The sequence below is a fragment of the Orycteropus afer genome, unplaced genomic scaffold, assembly GCF_000298275.1.
Source record: "Orycteropus afer afer isolate SDZICR_OR568_19922 unplaced genomic scaffold, OryAfe1.0 scaffold00054, whole genome shotgun sequence".
In the NCBI taxonomy this organism is placed as follows: Eukaryota; Metazoa; Chordata; class Mammalia; order Tubulidentata; family Orycteropodidae; genus Orycteropus; species Orycteropus afer.
In genome coordinates this window covers 3,455,023-3,475,926 of record NW_006921641.1, presented here as the reverse complement: position 1 = coordinate 3,475,926, position 20,904 = coordinate 3,455,023, and the positions used below count along the sequence as shown (strand labels likewise).

Below are 20,904 nucleotides of genomic sequence, written 5' to 3'. Positions count from 1 at the left end.
TATATTTCACTGTACATAAATTATATTCCAATCAAATACATTAAGAAAAAGATAAAGTATGAAGTAGTATATTTTTTATGGAACTCAAATAGTATATATACAATAATTTTTACACAATTGTTGAAATTGCCCCATTCATACACATTTCATTATTGACTGTCTTTGCCATCCATTGTCACTCATTATTGAATGAAGTGCTAGGGAAAATTTTGTGTATCAATGGAAAAATAAATTTTCCCATTTATCTATAAGATTCAATTATTATTCTAATACAGTTACAAAATCCATGTTACATAATTAAATGCTTATACATAATTATAAGCACCTGATTAATTCAGAAAAGTAAATCCATGTGGCAGTGTTTTGAATAGTAAATCGTAACATTGAACGCATGAGTGAACATCTAAGAATAGTAACATCAGCAAATCACGTGCTGCAACATTGTATGTAGTGCATATTACTAATGATATGATGTACAAAAAAATTTGGGTGATTGTAAGTGTGGTTCATGGTAACTGAAGTCTGTTGTAAGTCACGGACTCCCTGTAATTAATGTGACGGTTTGATTTTACTATTGGAGTTGTTCAGAAAATGAAGATATATTGAGCTCCAGGGGAAATAAAATACAATTTAGAATCAAACAAGGGTTTCAATATAAGCACTGCCATTTGTTCATTATGAGAGTTTTGATTAATTTGTCTCTTCCTTACAACATGGATAATAGTTTCCTAAAAGGGTTATGAAGATTAAGTTAAAAATTGATGTGACTTCTTTAGTTCTCAGGACATGCTGTGTGATTGGCCCATGTATAATAAAGGTTTCTTCTAATTTTTCCATTGATATTAAAATTAAAATCAAATTCAATGGTTATTTATTTACTAGATAAACTAGATAGGGTTCCGGTAAATGCTAGAAAGAAGTAATTTCCCTATAGAAAGAAGCTGCCAGTTGCCATCTCCTCACTTTGAATTTTAGCAGAATTTCTTTTTAAAAATTCTGTGCTTATTTGGTTAAATGTTAAAAAGGAAACAAATACTAAAAGGTAGAAGCAATTTTTAAACTCAGCTGTGTTTAGAAATACTGCAATATGATAGTAGTGAAACAAAGAGTTATTGGAAGATAGCCTGTATTTCTTATCATGTCCTTTTTCGAATTATGTAGAAGAGTAAATTGTAGCATATCAATCCCATATGTTTGATAAAAATTCTGAGTCAAGTAGAAATTAATAGATTTATTGCCTAATTGGCTGCTTTTTTCTTGCAGAGAATCAAGTAAATGTAGATTGCCTATCTCTGGTTACTTCTTTTTTTGGTGGATATTAGGCTTTTCAAGTACAATTTTTACCATAATGTAGGTTAAATAGGTTATGTTGTAAAACAGCCTCTTTTATGGTAAAAGTCAGTGGCAAATATATTTTTTTACCTAAGTTTTCTTTTTATAAGTTCATAATGTATATAACTGAAGGCTTCTTTTTTTTTAGGAAGATGTTTATTTTTTCTTTATTAATTATCCAATTTGCTCTTTCTATAGCCTGCCCATCCTCAGTATCTGTTGAAGTAAGTGCAGATGGAATAAATATGCTACCTTTGTCCACACCTGTTGTCACAAGTGGTCTTACCTACATAAAAATTCAGCTTGTAAAAGCTGAGGTAGCCTCTGCTGTCTGCCTTAGACTACATCGTCCACGAGATGCCAGCACATTAGGCCTTTCACAGATTAAATTACTTGGCCTCACAGCTTTTGGTACGACTTCTTCAGCAACAGTTAATAATCCCTTTCTTCCATCTGAAGATCAAGTATCCAAGACAAGGTATGTTTTATTTCTCAATGTTTGGCTTTTTTTTTTTTTTTTAAAAAAAAAAAAACTTTCTGTGCTTTTTAATACAGTAATTCTTTGGTATATTAGAGATGATAATTTCTTAGAAGTAGGACCCTGATGCTGGTTATAATTTCTATTTTTGTGTATTCAATCCTTGAGGTGATCCTGGTTATATATGAAGATATAGGTGGGTATGACTTCTGATTCCTTGAATTATCTTTAATTTGGGAATTCCCAAATGCTTGTCACCAAACTACTTATGAATCATACAAATTGACCATATAAACTGGGACCTAGTCATATATGGAAACTCCTAAATGCTGATCAGCAGAACATTATATATGAACCATAAAAACTGATCAGACAAATAAGGACCTGAGTATATCCTTTAATCAACACTATTTTTGTAAATTTTGATGGTTGAAAATTTTATGGATTGCTTTTATTGAAATTGTGTCTGATGAAAAAATTCGGGATTTCTTTTTTTAATTCTCAAGCTGCCAAAACTTGATGGTTTTTCAAATCTGTAATTCTATACAGTTTGTAGTCACATATTGATATGTATATATTAAAAACTTTTTCTGGTTATTTTTTTAAAAAGGAAAGAACATAAAACTCCTAAATGCTATGATCATTTAAGTACTTAAGTCTGTAGTATTGTAGGGGAAACTGTATGCTTAATTTTTTTATGGAATTTTACATAATTCTGAGACAAGATTTTTTTTTATTCATATTGGCATTAGGTATTAAATTGAACATGTTGATCTTTAAGAAGTCTGTCTTTCCCCTTAAATCATTTGAGCTAGTACTTACATTTTACCTTATGCGTCATTTTGTGTTGTGTATTTCAGTATCGGATGGTTACGGTTATTACATCACTGCCTTACTCACATAAGTGATCTAGAAGGAATGATGGCAAGTGCAGCTGCACCTACGGCCAATCTGCTACAGACTTGTGCTGCTTTACTGATGTCACCGTACTGTGGAATGCATTCACCGAACATTGAGGTTGTGCTTGTAAAGATAGGACTGCAGTCCACTAGAATTGGTCTGAAGCTTATAGACATTCTCCTGAGAAATTGTGCAGCATCAGGCAGTGATCCAACAGGTGACGGTTAACTTTGATGTACTAATTTTTACATATTCACAAAATAATGGCAGTTTGTCTATGTGATCTCTGTGATTAATTCTGTTTCTGAAATTAGTTTCCTTTAATTGAGACTTCATTATTTTTGGAGTTTTTGGTGGTGGTGGTTGGAATTCAAATAAATTTTTTTATTTTAATGAATACTTTAAAAATTAAATTAAGCAACCTTTACGTTCCCAATTTGCTTATTTAGCGTACTTTCCTCCCTCCCCCTCCCAATTCTTTGTTGCAAGATTTGAATAGCCCTTTACTTTTTGGAAGACTGAATGGACTTTCTTCTGACTCTACGATAGATATTCTTTACCAACTTGGAACAACTCAGGATCCTGGAACAAAAGACAGGTATATGATGATCCTTTTTTTAACACACACACACACACACACATACACACACACACAGTTCTATAAGTATTCCATGTTATTTTTTATACTTTCTTCTTAAGTAAATTTGTAAAAGTTAAGATGTACTGGTTATATATTGTATATTTTCATCTCTGCTTCCCATGATGCCACTGTCAGTGATGGTTCTTAAACACACACACATATTTTAATATATTTGGGCATATTTTAACCAAATTTGAATTCAGGTAGAATTCTTAAAGTCAGTCTTGCTTTTGAGAAAGGGAATAGAATAAAGCAAGATACAGATATTTTTATCAACTGTGTTGTTGACATATAGTTTCATTCTGTTGTACATAGGATGGCTATGAGTCAGAGCCAACTTGACGGCACCCACCAATGACAGCAACATAGTTCAATAAGATCCTTATGTGGTGATGGTGTCTTAATCATACTATCTATCTTAAGTAGTACTTACTAAATGTGCATGAATATAGGCATAGTGAGTCCATGATGATAAGTACTTGAATTATTTTGATAAAGTTGATGTTTATGCTGTTTGATTATTTATTACTATTAATTATTATATTCACTGACAGCATTTTATTAAATTTTCTCCATCTCTCTTCCCCTTGATACACAAAATCACACAATATGTGATTATTTAAATAATACCTACAAACTCTAAATATTTAGTCATTTTTTTTTAACGTAGGTAATTTTAGATGAGCTGTACTAACAGAAGTCTACGTTGATGTCTTCCACCTCCAAATTAGAAAAACTTCCAAACATTAAATTACCAATATGATCCATTTACTCTCACTTTTTCTGATAACAGAAAATACTCCCATCACGTGTACTCTTCCAAGTGCTACCCTCCTCCGATTCCCTAGAGCTGTTGTTGTTGTTGTTGTTGTTGTTATGTGCCATTGAGTCGGACCCGACTCATAGCAACCCCTCCTTGGATTTCCAAGGCAGTATCGCTACGAAAGTAGATTGCCCATCTTCCTTCTGAGGAGTGGCTGGTGGGTTTGAACCTGTAAAAAAAACTGACTTTTGAAAGCAACAATGCTTTGGAGTTTGTATACAACACAATTAAACAGGATAAGATTTACTGTCAAGTTCTTAATCACTGTGCTTACATTATTTGTTTCTTTTTCTTTTTCTTCAATTTCCTGACTTAGAACATGAGATTCCCTGCTTCAGGGTAAAACAAATGGGGGTAAGAGGTTACATGTTTTTTGTTTTGTTTTTAAAAATTTTATTGTGATTTGGGTGGAAATTTACAGAGCAAATTCATTTCCCATGCAGCAGTTCATACACATTATGTCTCATGACACTGCAGTCCCCACAGTGTAACAGCTCTCTTCCCACTTCCTCCCTATAGTACTTCTTCCCTATGTCATTCTTTCCTGTGCATCCTGCCCCCTGAACTATCTCCCTGTACAAATGCTGCCATTCTATGCTCCCATGATTGTGCATTTTAAGGAGTGTATCCACTTAGTGAACTGATCACCTTGTATGCCTGTCTTGTTTGGAAGCCACAGGAGTGAGTTCAATTCCAGGCCAGCAGCATAACTAGGGACAATAGCCTCGGGGATCTCTCCAGACTCTATCAGACCAGTAAACCTGTTCTTTTTTATATGTTGCTTTTTGTTCCACATTGTTGTACCACTCTATCCAGGATTTCGTGTACTGATCCCATTTTGAGTGGTTGACAGTGATAATTGGGGAACATCTAGTTCTTCTGATCTCATAATCATGTAGGTTGAGGTTCACATGGTCCACTAAAAGTCTCTTGGACTAATTGTTTCCATGTGTCTTTGATTTTCTTCATTCTTCATTTTGCACAAGGAGAGAGCAATTGTTGCATCTAGATGACCGCTTGTAGCTTTTAAGACCCTAGTTAATATTCAGCAAAGTGGGATGTTTTCGTGTAGTTTGTTATGCCACTTGAACTTGATATCCCCACCGTGACCATGGACCTGAGCCCTCAGGAACAACTTGCTCCATCAGGGTGGTTGACTGTGCCTAAAAAATTCAGAAACGTTTGCAGCAGTATATTGATAGAGAACTTCCAGAGGTTCAAGCCGGATTCAGAAGAGGACGTGGAACAAGGGATATCATAGCTGTTGTCAGATGGATCTTGGCTCAAGGCAAAGAATACCAGAAAGAGGTTTACTTGTGTTTTATTGACTATGCAAAGGCATTTGATTGTGTGGATCATGACAAATTATGGATAACATTGAGAAGAATGGGAATCCCTGAGCACTTGATTGTACTCATGAGGAATCTGTACCTTGACCAGGAGGCTGTCGTTCGAACAGAACAAGGGGACACTACATGGTTTAAAATCAAGAAGGGAGTGCGTCAGGGTTGTATTCTTTCTCCACACTTATTCAATCTATATGCTGAGCAAATAATCCGAGAAGCTGGACTATATGAAGAAAAACGTGGTATCAGGATTGGAGGAAGAATCATTAACAACCTGAGATATGGAGACGATACAACTTTGCTTGCTGAAAGTGAGGATGACTTAAGGCACCTACTGATGAAGGTTGAAGAATACAGTCTGCAGTATGGATTACATCTCAACATAAAGAAAACAAAACTCCTCACAACTGGACCAATGAGCAGCATCACAATCAATGGAGAGAAGATTGAGGTTGTCAAGGAATTCACATTGCTTGGTTCTACAATCGATGCCAACGGAAGCAGCAGTCAGGACATTAGACGACGTGTAGCATTGGGAAAGTCAACTGCGAAGGAACTGTTTCAAGTGCTGAGGAGCAAGGATATCTCCTTGAGGACTAAGGTGCGCCTGACACAAGCCATGATATTTCCAATCACCTTGTATGCATGTGAGAGCTGGACAATGAATAGGGAAGACCGAAGAAGAGTTGATGCTTTTGAGTTGTGGTGCTGGCGAAGAATGCTGAAAGTACCATGGACTGCTAAAAGAACTAACAGATGTGTCCTGGAGGAAGTGCAGCCAGAATGCTCCTTGGAAGCAAGAATGGCCAGACTTCGTCTCACCTATTTTGGTCATGTTGTCAGAAGGGACCATTCCCTGGAGAAGGATGTCATGCTTGGTAGGGTGGAGGGTCGACGAAAGAGGGGGAGGCCTTCAACAAGATGGATTGATACGGTGGCTGCGATGATGGGCTCGAGTATAGCAGGGATTGTGGGGCTGGTGCGGGATCGGGCAGTGTTTCGTTCTGCTGTGCATGGGGTCGCTATGAGTCGGAAACGACTCGACGGCACTTAACAACAACAACAACAAGAAATTATCATAACGTTGCCCCCTGTTAGTTCTATTTATATGGACATTCTTACAGCACATACAAATATGTATGTTGAAATATCGTTGTAGATTAATGTTTGTTATCACTGATAACACAGTATTATATATGTAAAGGTGTTTATCTTTGTTATCTGTACCTCTTATGCACCTCTCTGTTCTCCTTAGTGTTACTGTGTTGGTCACTTGATATGGTATATCATCTATCCCTTCACTGAGATCAATTCTTGTCTCTTACCTATCTAGAAGTTTCCCTTCCTTCCCCTCCCATCCTTGGTAACCAACAAAGAAAGTTTCTTTCTGTTTATAAACCTTTCCTTGACTTGTTATAGTGATATAGTATTTATCCTGTGATTGACTTATTTCACTTAGCACAATGACTTCTGAGTTCATCTATGTTATGCAGTGTTTTGCAGACTCTAAATTATTGTTTAGTGTTGCATAGTATTCCATTATGTGTATGTACTGTAGTTTGGTTATCCATCTTCTGTTGAAGAGCACTTAGGTTGTTTCCATCTCTTTGCTATTGTGAATAGTTTTGCACAAGGAGAGACCATGGTATTTCTATTTCCAACTTTTTAAGGAATCACCATAATGATTTTTACAGTGGCTGTATCATTTTATAGTACCACCAGCAGTGTATAAGAGTCCCAGTTTTCTCTACATCCTCATCAGCATTTGTTAATTTTCTTTGTTGTTGAACTTTGCTATTAATGCTGAGGTAAGGTGGTATCTCATTGTTGCTCTCTCCTCTCCCCTTTATTTATTTATTTAAAATTATTACGGTGATTTGGGTGAAAGATTACAGAGCAAATTCATTTTCCATACAACAGTTTATATGCATTTTGTCTCGTGACATTGACAGCAGTTCCCCACAATGTAACAGCTCTTGTCCCACTTCCTCCCCATAGTTACGTCCTCTCTGTGTCCTTCCCTCCCATGCACTCCCGCCCTCTCAGTGTTGTTTTAATTTGCATCTCTCTAATGGCTAATGATCATGAACCTTTATTCATGTGTATGTTGGCCACCTGAATATCTTCTTGGGGAAGTATCTGTTCATGTCTTCTCATTTTTTAATTGGATTGTTTTGTCTTTTTAATGTTGAGATGTTGGAGTTTTCTGTAAACTTTAGAGATAAGTTTCTTGTCAGATATGTCATTGCTGAATATTTTTTCCCAATCTGTAGGTTTCTTTTTGACTCTTTTCTAGAAGTCCTTCGTTATGCATAAGAATTTAATGTTAAAAGTTAACTAAATCATGTAGTTTAGCTTCTTCTTGTTCATTTTAACTTACGTTAAATGAAGGACCCTAAGTTTGCCTGTATTTTTTCTTTGATGAACTTTATAGTTTTAAGTTTTATATTTAAGTCTTTAATCCATCTTCAGTTCTCTTTTGGTGTGATGTGTGGATGTTGCTTCATTCTTCTGCAAACGGATATCCAGTTTTGCCAGCACCATTTGTTAAGGAAGTGATCTCTTTCCCTTTTAATGGATTTCAGCCCTTTGTCAAAGATCAGCTGATCATGGGTGTATGGATCTGTTTCTGGGTTCTCAGTTCTGTTTCACTAGTCTCTGTGTCTGTCATTATACCAGTACTAGGCTATTTAGACTACTGTGGCTGTGTAGTAGGTTTTGAGATCTGGGGGTGTAAGACCTCTGACTTCGACTTCTTCTTCTTCAATAAGTCTTCGCTTATCCAAGGTTTCTTTTTTCTTTTTCTTTTTGTGGTTCGGGTGAAAATTTACAGAGCAAATTCACTTTCCGTATAGCAGTTCACATACACTTTGTCTCATGACATTGACCACAATTCCCCACAATGCACAGCTCCCCTACAACTTCCTCCTGACAGTTACCTCTTCCCTGTGTCCATCCCTCCATGTACCCCTGCCCCTGAGCTGTCTCCCTGTGCATAAGCAGCCCTTCTTTCTCCCATGATTCTTCTCTCCAAGGAGTGTATTTACCTTAGGTAAATGTTCAGCTCCTATGCCTGTCTTTTGCTTGGCTGGAAGCCACAGGTGTGGGTTCAGTTCCACACCTGAAGGGCAGCTAGGGGCCGTAGTCTCAGTCATTCCACCACGTTCTATCAGACCAGCAAACCTGGTCGTCCCCCCTCCCCCGACGTTTTTTCCCCAAATGATTTTGAGTTTTGTTCCACATTGTTCTCCCTCTCTAGCCAGGATCTCCTATACAGATCCCCCTCCAAGTGGTTGACATTTTTAGCTGGGCACTATCTAGTTTTTCTGGTCTCATAGTCATAGAGGCTGTGTTATCCGAGGTCTCTTTCCTTTCCATATAAAATTAGTGATTAGTTTTTCTGTGTGTTTAAAGAATGTTGAAGGAATCTATATCAGGATTGCATTGAATGCACAGATGGCTTTGGGTAGTATAGACATTTTCACAATGTTCAATCTTCCTATCCATGAGTATAGTTATGTTCTTCCATTTATATAGTTCTCTTCTAGCTTCTTGAAGTAGTGTTCTGTAGTTTTCTTTGTATAGGTGTTTTGTGTTCCTGTAAGATATATTCCCAAGTACCTTTATGTTTTGGGTAGCTATTATAAATGGGATTGATTTCTCTATTTCATTTTTAGAGACATCTTTGCTGGCGTAGAGTAATCCAACTGATTTTTTGCATGTTGCTCTTGTATCCTGCCACTATGTTGAATCTCTCAGTAAGTTCCAGTAGTTTTCTTCCTTAGTCGCTTGTGTTTTCTATGTATAAGATGATGTCATCTGCAAATAGAGATAATTTTATTTCTTCTTGTGATTTGGATGCCTTTTATTTCTTCCCAAAAGAGCTCAGGATAGCCCTAAGTCCCCAGCTCAGTTTGTCTCCTTATTTGATGTTTTCCTTTCTTGTTGTCAGCCAGCAATGCAATTGTCCATGCATTCCTTGGCCAGCCTGGTTGCTGCCCAGATCCTCAGGCCACTTATAAATATTCAAACTGCCCATGACATCAGGATTGCTGAGAGTCCACAGCTATGTTTGTCTCCTTATTCACTGTTTTCATTCAGGTTCTATTACTAGTGGGTATGTAATTCACTTCTTTATCCTTCCCTTCAAGGCTTAGGGTTCCAGGATTATCTTCTCTGTCTGTTTGACTTGGTTTCTCATTTCTTTATTGCAGAGGGTCTGTGTATCTTGTTTGTCTATTCCACCATCTTGCTGGAAGCCCCCAAGAGATTATAGTGTTGTTATGTGGTATGATGTCAGTTCCAACTTGATTTTTTTTTTATTATTAAAGATAAAAGTATTTTTGAAACATAGTTCTGTTGACAAATTTTTAAGCAATTCTTTGGCATTCTCCAGTTTTATTTCTACCATCTGTATTAGAATAGCATGGTTATAAAATACATGACTCATTCTTTCTATCCTAGCAAGTATTTCTTGAGCTATGTTATCCTTTCATATTTTAATTGATACTCACTGCCATTGAGTCAGATCTGACTCCTAGCAACCCCTCCTTGGGTTCCTGAGGCAGTATTACCACGGAAGTAGATTGCCCAACCTTCCTTCTGAGGAGTGGCTGGTGAGTATGAACCTCTAGCCTTCTGGTTAGCAGTTAAATGCCTTAGGCACTACACCACCAGAGCTCCCATTTTAATTGATATTCACAATTAAATCATCTGGCATGTTGATTTCTTATTTTATAAATTATAAATTTTTATTTATAACTAATCATTTAAAAATAATAATAGCAATGATATTTTTGATGACTACTAATTCATTATATACATTTACTAAATATCTTCCATATGCTTGGCACTGTGCTAGATATTAGAGATAGAAAGTTAGTCAAGCCCTGCTTTGTCCTTTCAAGGTGGAGGAGATAGCAGTGTTAACAAAAAAGGGAAGATTTCCATAGATCCAGTTTGGGGATATGAAATGGGACACCAGGCAGTGAAGGTGATCTGGGTGAAAATTATTACTAAATAATTTAATAGCTTTCACTTATTTTTTGCTAATTGCCTCTATCATTTCTTGATTAAAAATGTTTATAAATGACATATTTAACAAAGTCAATTTATTTTTGGCATGATAACTTTAACATATTAAATAGACTGACTTTTCTGCTAAGCTCTTTACATCTTATATATGGTAACTTTATTACACTTAAAACACATTGGAGTACTTTTGACAAATAAGTAGTCATTTGTGCCAAATGAGAATCGTAATAGTGAAAAGACCTAAAAAATATTTTTAAATTACTGTTAAATATTTTTCCATAATAAGTTACTTGAAATCTCCTAGGCTTAGCTTCTTGTTGTTGTGGTTGTTGTTGTTGTTATGTACCATTTAGTTTAGTTTAATTTTTAAGAATTTTTATGTTTCTTTTTCTTTATTGTACAGGGAAAATTAAACTTTATAAAATTATGTCCTTTACATAATTTCTTTTAATGAAGTTTAATGACAAATGCAGGTCATTCAGAACTGATGTAAATAAAAAGATTGTTGGTTTGCATGGCCTACGAAAATGTTACTCTCTCCTAATTGCTTCATCTCCTTTTTTTTTTTTTTTCTGGCTTGTCTTTATTTCATATAATATGAAATAGAAATTTTTAGAGCCTTTTCTTTAAGTACTTAATGGTAGAAAGAAGAACTCTTTCAGTTGTACATAAAGTCCTTATAGGCCAAAATTGAATTAATAGCATGTAATAGTGTAACCTCTTACCCCCATTTCTTTTACCCTGAAGCAGCAGTGAATGTCATATTCTAAGTTAGAAAATTGAAAAATAAATAAATCAATAAAGACATATAAATACAGTGGTTAAGAACTTGACAGTAAATCTTACCATTTTTACTATGTTGTTTACAAACTCCAAAGCATTGTTGCTTTCAAAAGTCAGTTTGTTTTACAGGGCTTTAGCACTAAGGGATTTGAGGATGGTGGTAGCACTTGGAAAAGAGCGTGTATTCGCAGTATTTTCTATTATCAGAATAAATGTGGGTGTATGATACTGCTGTTTAATGTTTGGGGGGCCAGGAATGTAAAACACTCTATATTGCATGAGACTCCTCTGCACAATGAACATTGGGCCCCTGCCAAAGGGGCAGGGAGGCCATATGTTCTGACCTTCTCTAACCCCATAAGAGGAAGACAGAACGACCATCAGTAGTCCAAGGCCTATTCCTGTGAGGCCAGACATGCTGCCTCCCTCCAGCCCTCTCAAAAATCCTGACACCAACTGTTCTTTGCGCAGCACCCACCACCTCTCTGCTGGGTTCGATAATTTGTTGCAGTGGACATACACAATTCACAGATTATGGGGTTTATTAGGGAAGCAACAGGTTACAATTCAGGTTCAGGAACATGCTCAGTCTCTCTCAGCAGTGTGTGTCTCTTGGTGGTGTCACTCTCAAGCAGTGTATGTCTCTCACGGTCTCTCTCAGCAATGCATGTCTCTCACATCTCTCAGCCAGCAGGAGAGATTCCTTCTGCCTCTAGGAGGACTCCTTTTGAGCCTGACAGAGTGACCATGCTAACCAATCCCAACATCAGAATTCTATACACCTGAGAGAGAGAACATCCCAGAAGATTGTTTTGTGCCACTTGCAACAAAAATATCCCAGGCGGATAACTTTAACAATCAGGAGCTACTCATTTGCTCAGGGCAAATTCCACCATGGAGTTTACAAAGACTTAGGGCTACAAAAGCCACGCTATGTGATTTACTACACTGCAGCCCCAAATCACTGTTCTAGGTTTTATGGATTTGCTGTAAAATGAGTAATTTTAGAGTAGATAGTAACTTTGTTATAATACCCAGTAATTCTAGGTATTTTAATATTTTGTTAAAAATGAGGTAAGAAGTAATTCATACTCATTTGCTGAACCATACTTCTATTATTCCTAACTTATTGAATGATTCTTGAGGTTTTTGGAAAACTAGAATTGCTGTGCACTTACTGCTTACTCCAATTCCTTACCCTCTCTATTTTAGATTAAAATTATCAAGAACAATTAATATATTGTTTACATGTAAAGATAGTGTTTATGGATATCTAATGTTAACTTTATGGAGCCCTGGAGGCACAATGGTTAAAGCACTTGACTGCTAACTGGAAAGGTTCAAACTGACCAGCTGCTCCATGGGAGGGAGATGTGACATTCTACTTCTGTAGATTTATGGCCTTGCCAACCCTGTGAGACAGTTCTCCCTATCTTATAGTGTCACTATGAGTTGCACTTGGTTCATCATCAACATGTTAATGTCAGTTTAATGTAATTTAAGGATTTCATGTTCTTTTTTCTAAGAATTCAGGCCTTGTTAAAATGGGTCAGTGATTCTGCAAGAGTGGCTGCTATGAAGAGAATTGGCAGAATGAGCTACATGTGCCCTAACTCTTCAACAATAGAGTATGGTCTTTTAATGCCATCTCCTTCACATTTGCACTGTGTAGCAGCAATTCTGTGGCATAGTTATGAACTGCTTGTGGAATATGATTTGCCAGGACTGCTTGACCGTGACCTCTTCGAGTAAGTATGATTTGTGAAATCCTTTCACGCCAGTACTAGATTATTTTAGGTCTTTGCTGGATGAAGCATAGTATTTTACATCCTTCTTTTGATGAAAATAATATTTTGAAAGTAGTAGTTAAATATAATTGGAAGGAAAGTCGGGCAGTCTACTTCTGTAGTGATACTGCCTCGGCAACCCAGGGATGGGTCGCTATGAGTTGGGTCTGACTCAGTGGCACATAACAACAGTTAAATATAATCAGGTGTAATTTTGACAGTGTTAGGTAAGAAATTTATATTTCATGTTTTAAGACTAAGTTGGAGTGGTACTGCCTGTTAGTTCTCTTTCCTACCTAAGATGAGCATACATAATATATGGTGTCCTACTATTTTTATTGTTCTCACTAGAAAATATATGCACCAGATTGTTTTATCCTAAATATGTTTCTGTGAGGCAAAGGTATACCTAAGAATTATAAAAGACATAATATTTCCTGTGAATTTTTTGTAATTGTCATTTTGACTTGTAATTTTCAACCTCATTTCTTCATCATTCTCAGATAAGGGTTTACTGAACTTACTGCTATCTTGTAGCAGAATGTTCTGTTTATTTCTGAAACACCCATGACTCATATTTGGTAGGCAATTGACCCTTTGTTCTCTGGTCTGTCACCTTCATATCTGATCCTGTTAACAGGCATAATATGTGAATTATTAGTGAAACTCATTAAATAGTTTTCAGGTTAGAATGATTGGCTTTCAGTTTACTTACTTTAAGCCATTAATCTCTTCAAATTCTACCTGAATGTTTGTTTGGTATAATTTTCCACTGTAACTTTAGATGGCCTTTTATGGTCACACGGAGGAGAGTAAAAGCAGACTAGCGTACAGGTCACTTTCGGTATTCATTTTAAAATCTAACCTACCTAAATTCTTAATGTATGTCATAAGCAGTCTTCCTTAAATCTTGATTTATGTCATATTACTATCCAATAAACTGTGTAATTTTGCCCAGAATATAGTTTATTCTCTTAAAGAAATATTTGTAACAGTGAACTCTGTATAAAAAATATGTTATTAACATATTTTCTTTTATTTCCATAGGCTCCTTTTTAATTGGTCCATGTCTCTTCCCTGCAATATGGTTTTGAAGAAAGCTGTTGACAGTCTGCTTTGTTCAATGTGTCACATACACCCAAATTATTTTTCTCTGCTTATGGGCTGGATGGGAATTACCCCTCCTCCAATTCCATGTCACCATAGACTGTCCATGACAGATGATAGCAAAAAGCAGGATCTTAGTTCCTCCTTGACAGATGACTCTAAAAACGCCCAAGTACCTCCAGCACTAACTGAATCACATTTGGCAACCCTTGCTTCCTCTTCTCAATCCCCAGAAGCTACCAAACAATTATTAGACTCAGGTTTGCCTTCTCTTCTTGTGAGGAGTCTGGCTAGTTTCTGCTTTAGCCACATTTCTTACTCAGAAAGCGTTGGTCAGTCAGTAGATACTTCCCAAGATAAACTCAGGCGACATCTCATTCCACAGCAATGTAATAAGATGCCTATCACAGCAGACCTGGTTGCTCCTATTCTTAGGTTTTTAACAGAAGTTGGCAATAGCCATATTATGAAAGATTGGCTTGGTGGTCCTGAAGTCAATCCACTGTGGACAGCACTTCTGTTTTTATTGTGTCACTCTGGTTCCACTTCCGGAGGACATAATTTTGGTGCACAACAGACTAGTGCAAGATCAGCTTCCCTTTCTTCGGCTTCTGCATCAGGATTGACCACTCAGCAGCGGACAGCAATTGAGAATGCAACTGTTGCATTCTTTCTGCAGTGCATTTCATGCCACCCTAATAATCAAAAGTTGATGGCACAGGTAAGAGAAAAAAACCTGGCTTATGCTTTACAAATTATATTATTTTAATGTGCTGTCATGTAACACCAGTGGTATTAGGTGAGGGTCGGATGTAAATTAAGGCAAAATTTATGGATAGGTGAGTTTAAAAATCTGAAATTAAACCATATTGAAAATAAAGCTGTGACATTTCTTCCCTCCTGATCTCAAAATAAGCTGTTTCCAAAGTCATTTACTCTTTCCAGTGAGATAATGGACAAATTTGAGGAGATTTCGGCTGTAGATCATAATACCTTGTTCTTTTTTAAATTCCCACATATGAAAAGATCAAGCCCGAAGGGCAGCTGTTTAGCTTCTGACCACTTGGCAGTGGATACCAGTGTTCTTACTGGCATTAAAGTTTTTCATTTTAGCGTAACAAGATTGCTGCAGGTAATGGTTTTAAGGACAGAACACTGGAGTAATTTTCAGATAAGAGAAAATTGAAAAATCACATAAAAATATAAAAGGTTATTTGTTATAATAAGTCTGTGTTGCCAAAAACTTTAAAAGCTAGAATTATTTGAAGATTATTTCTAGCTTCATTTTTGTCAGATTCTGCTCCTCCTTAGCTATTGTAAATTTGGGCAAGTTATTTAAGCTATAAAATTGGGATAGCTATACCTATCTTAAAGATTTGTTGTTCAAATCACATATGCTAATGTATATAAAGTATCAAGTATCCCTGGTTGTGCAGTGGTTAAGCATTCGACTGTTGACCAGGTCAGCCGTTCAAACCCACCAGTGCTTTGTGGGTGAAAGATGTGGCAGTTTACTTCTGTAAAGATAACACCTTGGAAACCCATGAGGCAGTTCTACTCTGCCCCATAGTGTCACTGTGCGTTGAAATCAACACAATGGCAACAAGATTTTTTTTGTTGTTGTTGTTTATATAAAGTATCTAGTATAGAGCCTGTTGGAGACACAGTGTTGTTGTTATGTGTCCTCCAGTCGGATCCTACTCATAGCGACCCCTCCTTGGGTTTCCAAGGCAGTATCACTGCGGAAGTAGATTGCCCCATCTTCCTTCCGAGGAGTGGCTGGTGGGTTTGAACCTTCAGCCTTGTGGTTAGCAGTCAAGTGCCTTAGGCACTATGCTACCAGAGCTCCCTGGAGACATAGTTGTTGTTATGTGCCGTCGAGTCGGCCCCGACTCATAGCGACCCTTCCTTGGGTTTCTGAGGCAGTATCACTCTGGTAGCATAGTGGCTAAGACACTTGCCTGCTAACCAGACGGCTGGCGGTTCAAACCCACCAGCCACTCCTCGGAAGGAAGGTTGGGCAATCCTACTTCCGTAGTGATACTGCCTCGGAAACCCAAGGAGGGGTCGCTATGAGTCGGGGCCGACTCGACGGCATATAACAACAACAACAACATCACTACGGAAGTAGGATTGCCCAACCTTCCTTCCGAGGAGTGGCTGGTGGGTTTGAACCGCCAGCCTTCTGGTTAGCAGTCAAGTGCTTTAGCCACTATGCTACCAGAGCTCCTTGGAGACATAGTAGATACCATTAAATAGTAATTACTCTCTGCCTTCCACTCCTTATTTGATAATGTTTGGTGAGGTCAAACTTGATTGTTGTTGTTGTTTGCCAACGAGTCAGCCGAGACTCATACTTGATAGTCAAACTAAATAGTTTTCAGGTTAGAATGATTAACTTTCAGTTTACTTACTTGAAGCCATTGATCTCTTCAGATTCTACCTAATGCTAGAATTTGATTAATAATATCTAGAAGGAAAGCTATCAGAATTTTTAAAAAATTTGAATGACTTAATTTTATTAAGAAGAAGAGCATAATATTTTATTGACTGTAGTAATTGATTATTTGGAATATATGCTTACATTGAAGCTTAATTTGCATAATTAAAAATATGTATATTACCAATTTCAACAAAGGGCATGAACATGGGTCTGTGATAATTTTGTTTGTGTCTCTTGGTAGAATGAATTCTTTGCTTGTGGACTGGCCTAGTTATTATCTCTCAATTTCTTGCTAAAGCTTTGGATATGTGTTTAATTGATTTTTTAAAAAAATAATTTATACTCTCTCCATAATTTTTACTGTATTTTAGCCACATTGATATTAACAGGTTTTGAAAAACTGGTTATCCTGGTCTTCATTATATGAAAACCTTATGGTAGTAATTTCTCTTACAGAAATTCTGACTGTACTTTTTTTACTGTTTATCTGCTAAAAAATTCATTCATTTTAAGATGAAATAATATGGTGGGTAATTGCTGGTTTGGTATATAAATATATATTAATTAATCCTCATTCTTAATTTTGTGTTCATTCTTCAAAGTAAGAAGCTGAAAATAAATATTACCTTGAACTACTTCAATCTCTTGCCTTGGTAGGTTCTCTGTGAACTATTTCAGACATCCCCTCAAAGAGGGAGCCTTCCAACATCTGGGAACATTTCAGGGTTTATACGAAGATTGTTTTTGCAGTTGATGCTAGAGGATGAGAAAGTGACAATGTTTCTTCAGTCTCCTTGTCCAGTGAGTGTATAATATTTTAAGTAAATCTTGATTGGCTGGCTGTGTAAAGAAGATAATTTATAAATTTGAAATCTGAGCTTGCCATTTTCCCTGTATTCTTCTAATTTCTAATACAGAAGACTGAATCTGGAATAACCTTATTCTTAATGACAGGACTTGAAAATCACTTTAGGATAATCTCTCTTCCTAGAATAGCTTAATTGTATATTACCTTGAATAGTATAATTTGATTTGGGGAAAAAAGTGAGAGAATTTAAAGTCAAATAGTGCCAATGTAAAAATTAACCTGACAGAAAAATCACATGATGGATAAGTAGGCCACATTTAAAGAAATATATAAAATAAACTCTCTTTGTTACGCTTTTTTAAACTTTTTATTATTTTATGCTCTTGAAACTTTTTCATATTCGTGTGCATTCTGAAGTCATTTCTTGTTCTTTTGAATTAATTTTCAGCTGTACAAAGGCAGAATTAATGCTACTAGTCATGTCATCCAGCATCCAATGTACGGAGCAGGCCACAAATTCCGTACTCTTCATTTGCCGGTGTCAACAACATTATCAGAAGTTCTTGACAGAGTGTCAGGCAAGTCAGAATATTTCTTAAACTATATGTTTGATATATATGGAATTTGATTACTTTTCTAGAACAGTGTATTTTACTGAATTCACCGATTAGCAACCATTTAGAAAACATTAAAATATCTTCAGTTTGAAATATTAGTAGGAAGCCCATGAATTGCACGAAAATGTATAGTACACTTAGGCATCCATAGTTCTTTTGGTATGAAGGGGTTGAAATGCGTGTTATGTATAAACATTGTTTATACGAGCAGCTGGAAGCGTAGGCATGCTAATGGAAACCATTGACAAAATTTTCCCTAAGTATATGGTAGATGGATTGCAGAATATTAGATTAGATGAGGTTATGGATAATAAACATTTATTAAACCTAAGGAAGAAATAAGGATAAAGTAGGTAGAAATGATTTGTGACCTTTTTGTTTATAGGCAGTAAATAAAGCAGGAAGATCTTTTCTCTCTAGGTTTCTTGCCTAGGTGATGTTTTTAAACAACATACTGATTATCAAAGAAAGAGCAGCTTTTGATGGCAGAAAGCAAATTTTGGATAATTCAAGTGTATTGCTCTCAGAAATTCTAGTCAGTCAGTATTTATTGAGCATGTACTATGGTCAAGCACTGTAGTTTGTCCTAGATACGTAAAAGTGAATAAATCACATATATTGCCCCTGAGCATAGTTGTGACTTTTGTGTTGCTAAACAACTGGAAATTTAAATATTTACATTATAATATAAGTAAACATGTTTCTATCAGTATACTTAAGAGGGGGCACTTAAGTTTCTAAGGAAAGCTGATAACTGAAAGAGGAGTAGGAATATCTCAGAAAAAAGTTAAGAGATGTCCCTTTATCGCTTGGAAATACAAATCTAAAGTCATAATTAAAGGTAGATTTGGAAGTTGTTACCTTATATAGATGGTAAGTGAAGCCAGATGAATAGATATGATTACTATGAGAAAATAGGTAGTAGAGATGTTTTTTCTAATTGCACAGTTACTGTATCTAATACAAGTGGATAAAGGTGTAATGTTTTCCTCTCTTTTTACAGGTTACAGAATAAGATGTCAGAATTCTTTTAATAAGCATATAAAATATATTTTATCATATTGGAAAATCATTACCTAATCTATTATGGCTATTTTTTTCTTTTTGAAAATTTGTTGTTGTTATTTGCCGTTGAGTCGGCCCTGACTCATAGCGACCCCTCCTTGGGTTTCCGAGGCAGTATCACTACGGAAGTAGGATTGCCCAACCTTCCTTCCGAGGAGTGGCTGGTGGAAAATTTAGAGACTTTTTTTTTTTTTAACATAGCCTGAAATTGTCCCTCACTACATGAAGAAATAAAAAGAAGAATACCAAAGTTTAGTTATTGAGATATACTTGATAATGGGAAGGTGTAGACTAAATATTATATAAATAACTAGCAATTTAACATTTTTCTCTTTATCTTTAAAAGTAAAAGAATGCTATTTCCTAAAATAGCACTAGGATATTTTAGAAAATAGTTCCCTTTATTACATAAAAATTTCAAAAATCAGTTGATTGCTTTGGAAGAGCACATTTTAGTAAAATGTTAAGAAAAAGTCATCCTGAGCGAACATTGAAAATATCAGTGTTTACTTTAACCTCTGCTTTGGTCTTCTAAAATAGATTGATTACCTGTAGCCATATCTTCTTATGTACTTAAATGTCTGTGTATATAATTATGTGTTAAAAACCAAGTAATTCAAAATTATTTAAGCAGTACTTTTACCTGCTCCCTATAGTATAGCTTCTGACAATACTGCTTTCAAATGTTAAACTTAATGTGTCAGTGTTTCTACTTTAAACAGTTGTTTATCTTTTAAAGAAATTTATTTAAAAAGAAAAAACTAAGTGATCTACTGTGGTCTTTATGTTTGTTCCTTATATATATACTGTGTCTTTCTTAGGCTTATTTCATGAATTTTGTTAATGGTTTTAAGCAATTTTAAGCAATTTGAGTATATGGTGCTTTGCTGTGATTTCTTCAGTTTCTTACTCTTGGGGTTCATTGAGTTTCTTGAATCTGTGAGTCTACACATAGAGTTCATCAGAGTTGGAAAACTTCTGGCCATAACTCCTTCAAATATTTTTAGCCCCCACCCCCCATTCTTTTTTGAGAATTCCATTTACACATGTATTAGGCCACTTGGTGGTTGTTTCCCAACTCGCTGAAATGCTTTAATTTTTTCCCTACTTTTTCTTTTCTTTGGATAATTTTCATTATTCTGTCTTCAAACTGACTCATCTCTTCCTCTTTACCGCCTAATGTGTTAGAAGTTTGATTTTTTTTTTTTTTCAATTGTGATTTGGGTGAAAGCTTACATAGCAAATTCATTTTCCATACGACAGTTTATACACATTTTGTTTCAGGACCTTGATTGCAGTCCCCTTATTGTAACATCTCTCTTCCTACTTTCTCCTTGCAATTACGTTTTCTTTGTGTCCTTCTTTCCTGTGTATTCTTTGTGTGTGTGTGTGTGTGTGTGTGTGTGTGTGTGTGATTTGTGTGAAGATTTACAGAGCAAACTCACTTTCCATGCAGCAGTTCACATATACTTTATCTCATGTCATTGACCACAGTTTATCACAATGCAACAACTCCCTTCCCACTTGCTCCCCATAGTTACCTCTTCCCAGTGTCCATCCCTCCATGGACTCCTGCCCCGTAAGCTGTCTCCCTGTGTATACGCAGCCCTTCTTTCTCCCATGATTGTTCTCTCCAAGGAGTGTATATACTTGAGGTAAATGTTCAGCTCATATGCCTGTATTTTGTTTGGCTGGAAACCACGGGTGTGGGTTCAATTCCAGACCTGAAGGGCAGCTAGGG

General features: G+C 36.1%; 1 protein-coding gene across 1 annotated transcript in view; it reads left to right on the top strand.

Annotated features, from left to right (window-relative positions):
* BIRC6 (baculoviral IAP repeat containing 6) overlaps positions 1–20,904 on the top strand; it is a 366,321-nt gene that overhangs the window by 214,985 nt on the left and 130,432 nt on the right. The window contains exons 51-57 of the mRNA XM_042780685.1: positions 1,531–1,810; positions 2,671–2,927; positions 3,200–3,308; positions 12,863–13,084; positions 14,171–14,951; positions 17,331–17,474; positions 17,930–18,059. Coding sequence (XP_042636619.1) covers positions 1,531–1,810; positions 2,671–2,927; positions 3,200–3,308; positions 12,863–13,084; positions 14,171–14,951; positions 17,331–17,474; positions 17,930–18,059 — 1,923 coding nt within the window. The remainder of the gene's footprint in view (positions 1–1,530; positions 1,811–2,670; positions 2,928–3,199; positions 3,309–12,862; positions 13,085–14,170; positions 14,952–17,330; positions 17,475–17,929; positions 18,060–20,904) is intronic.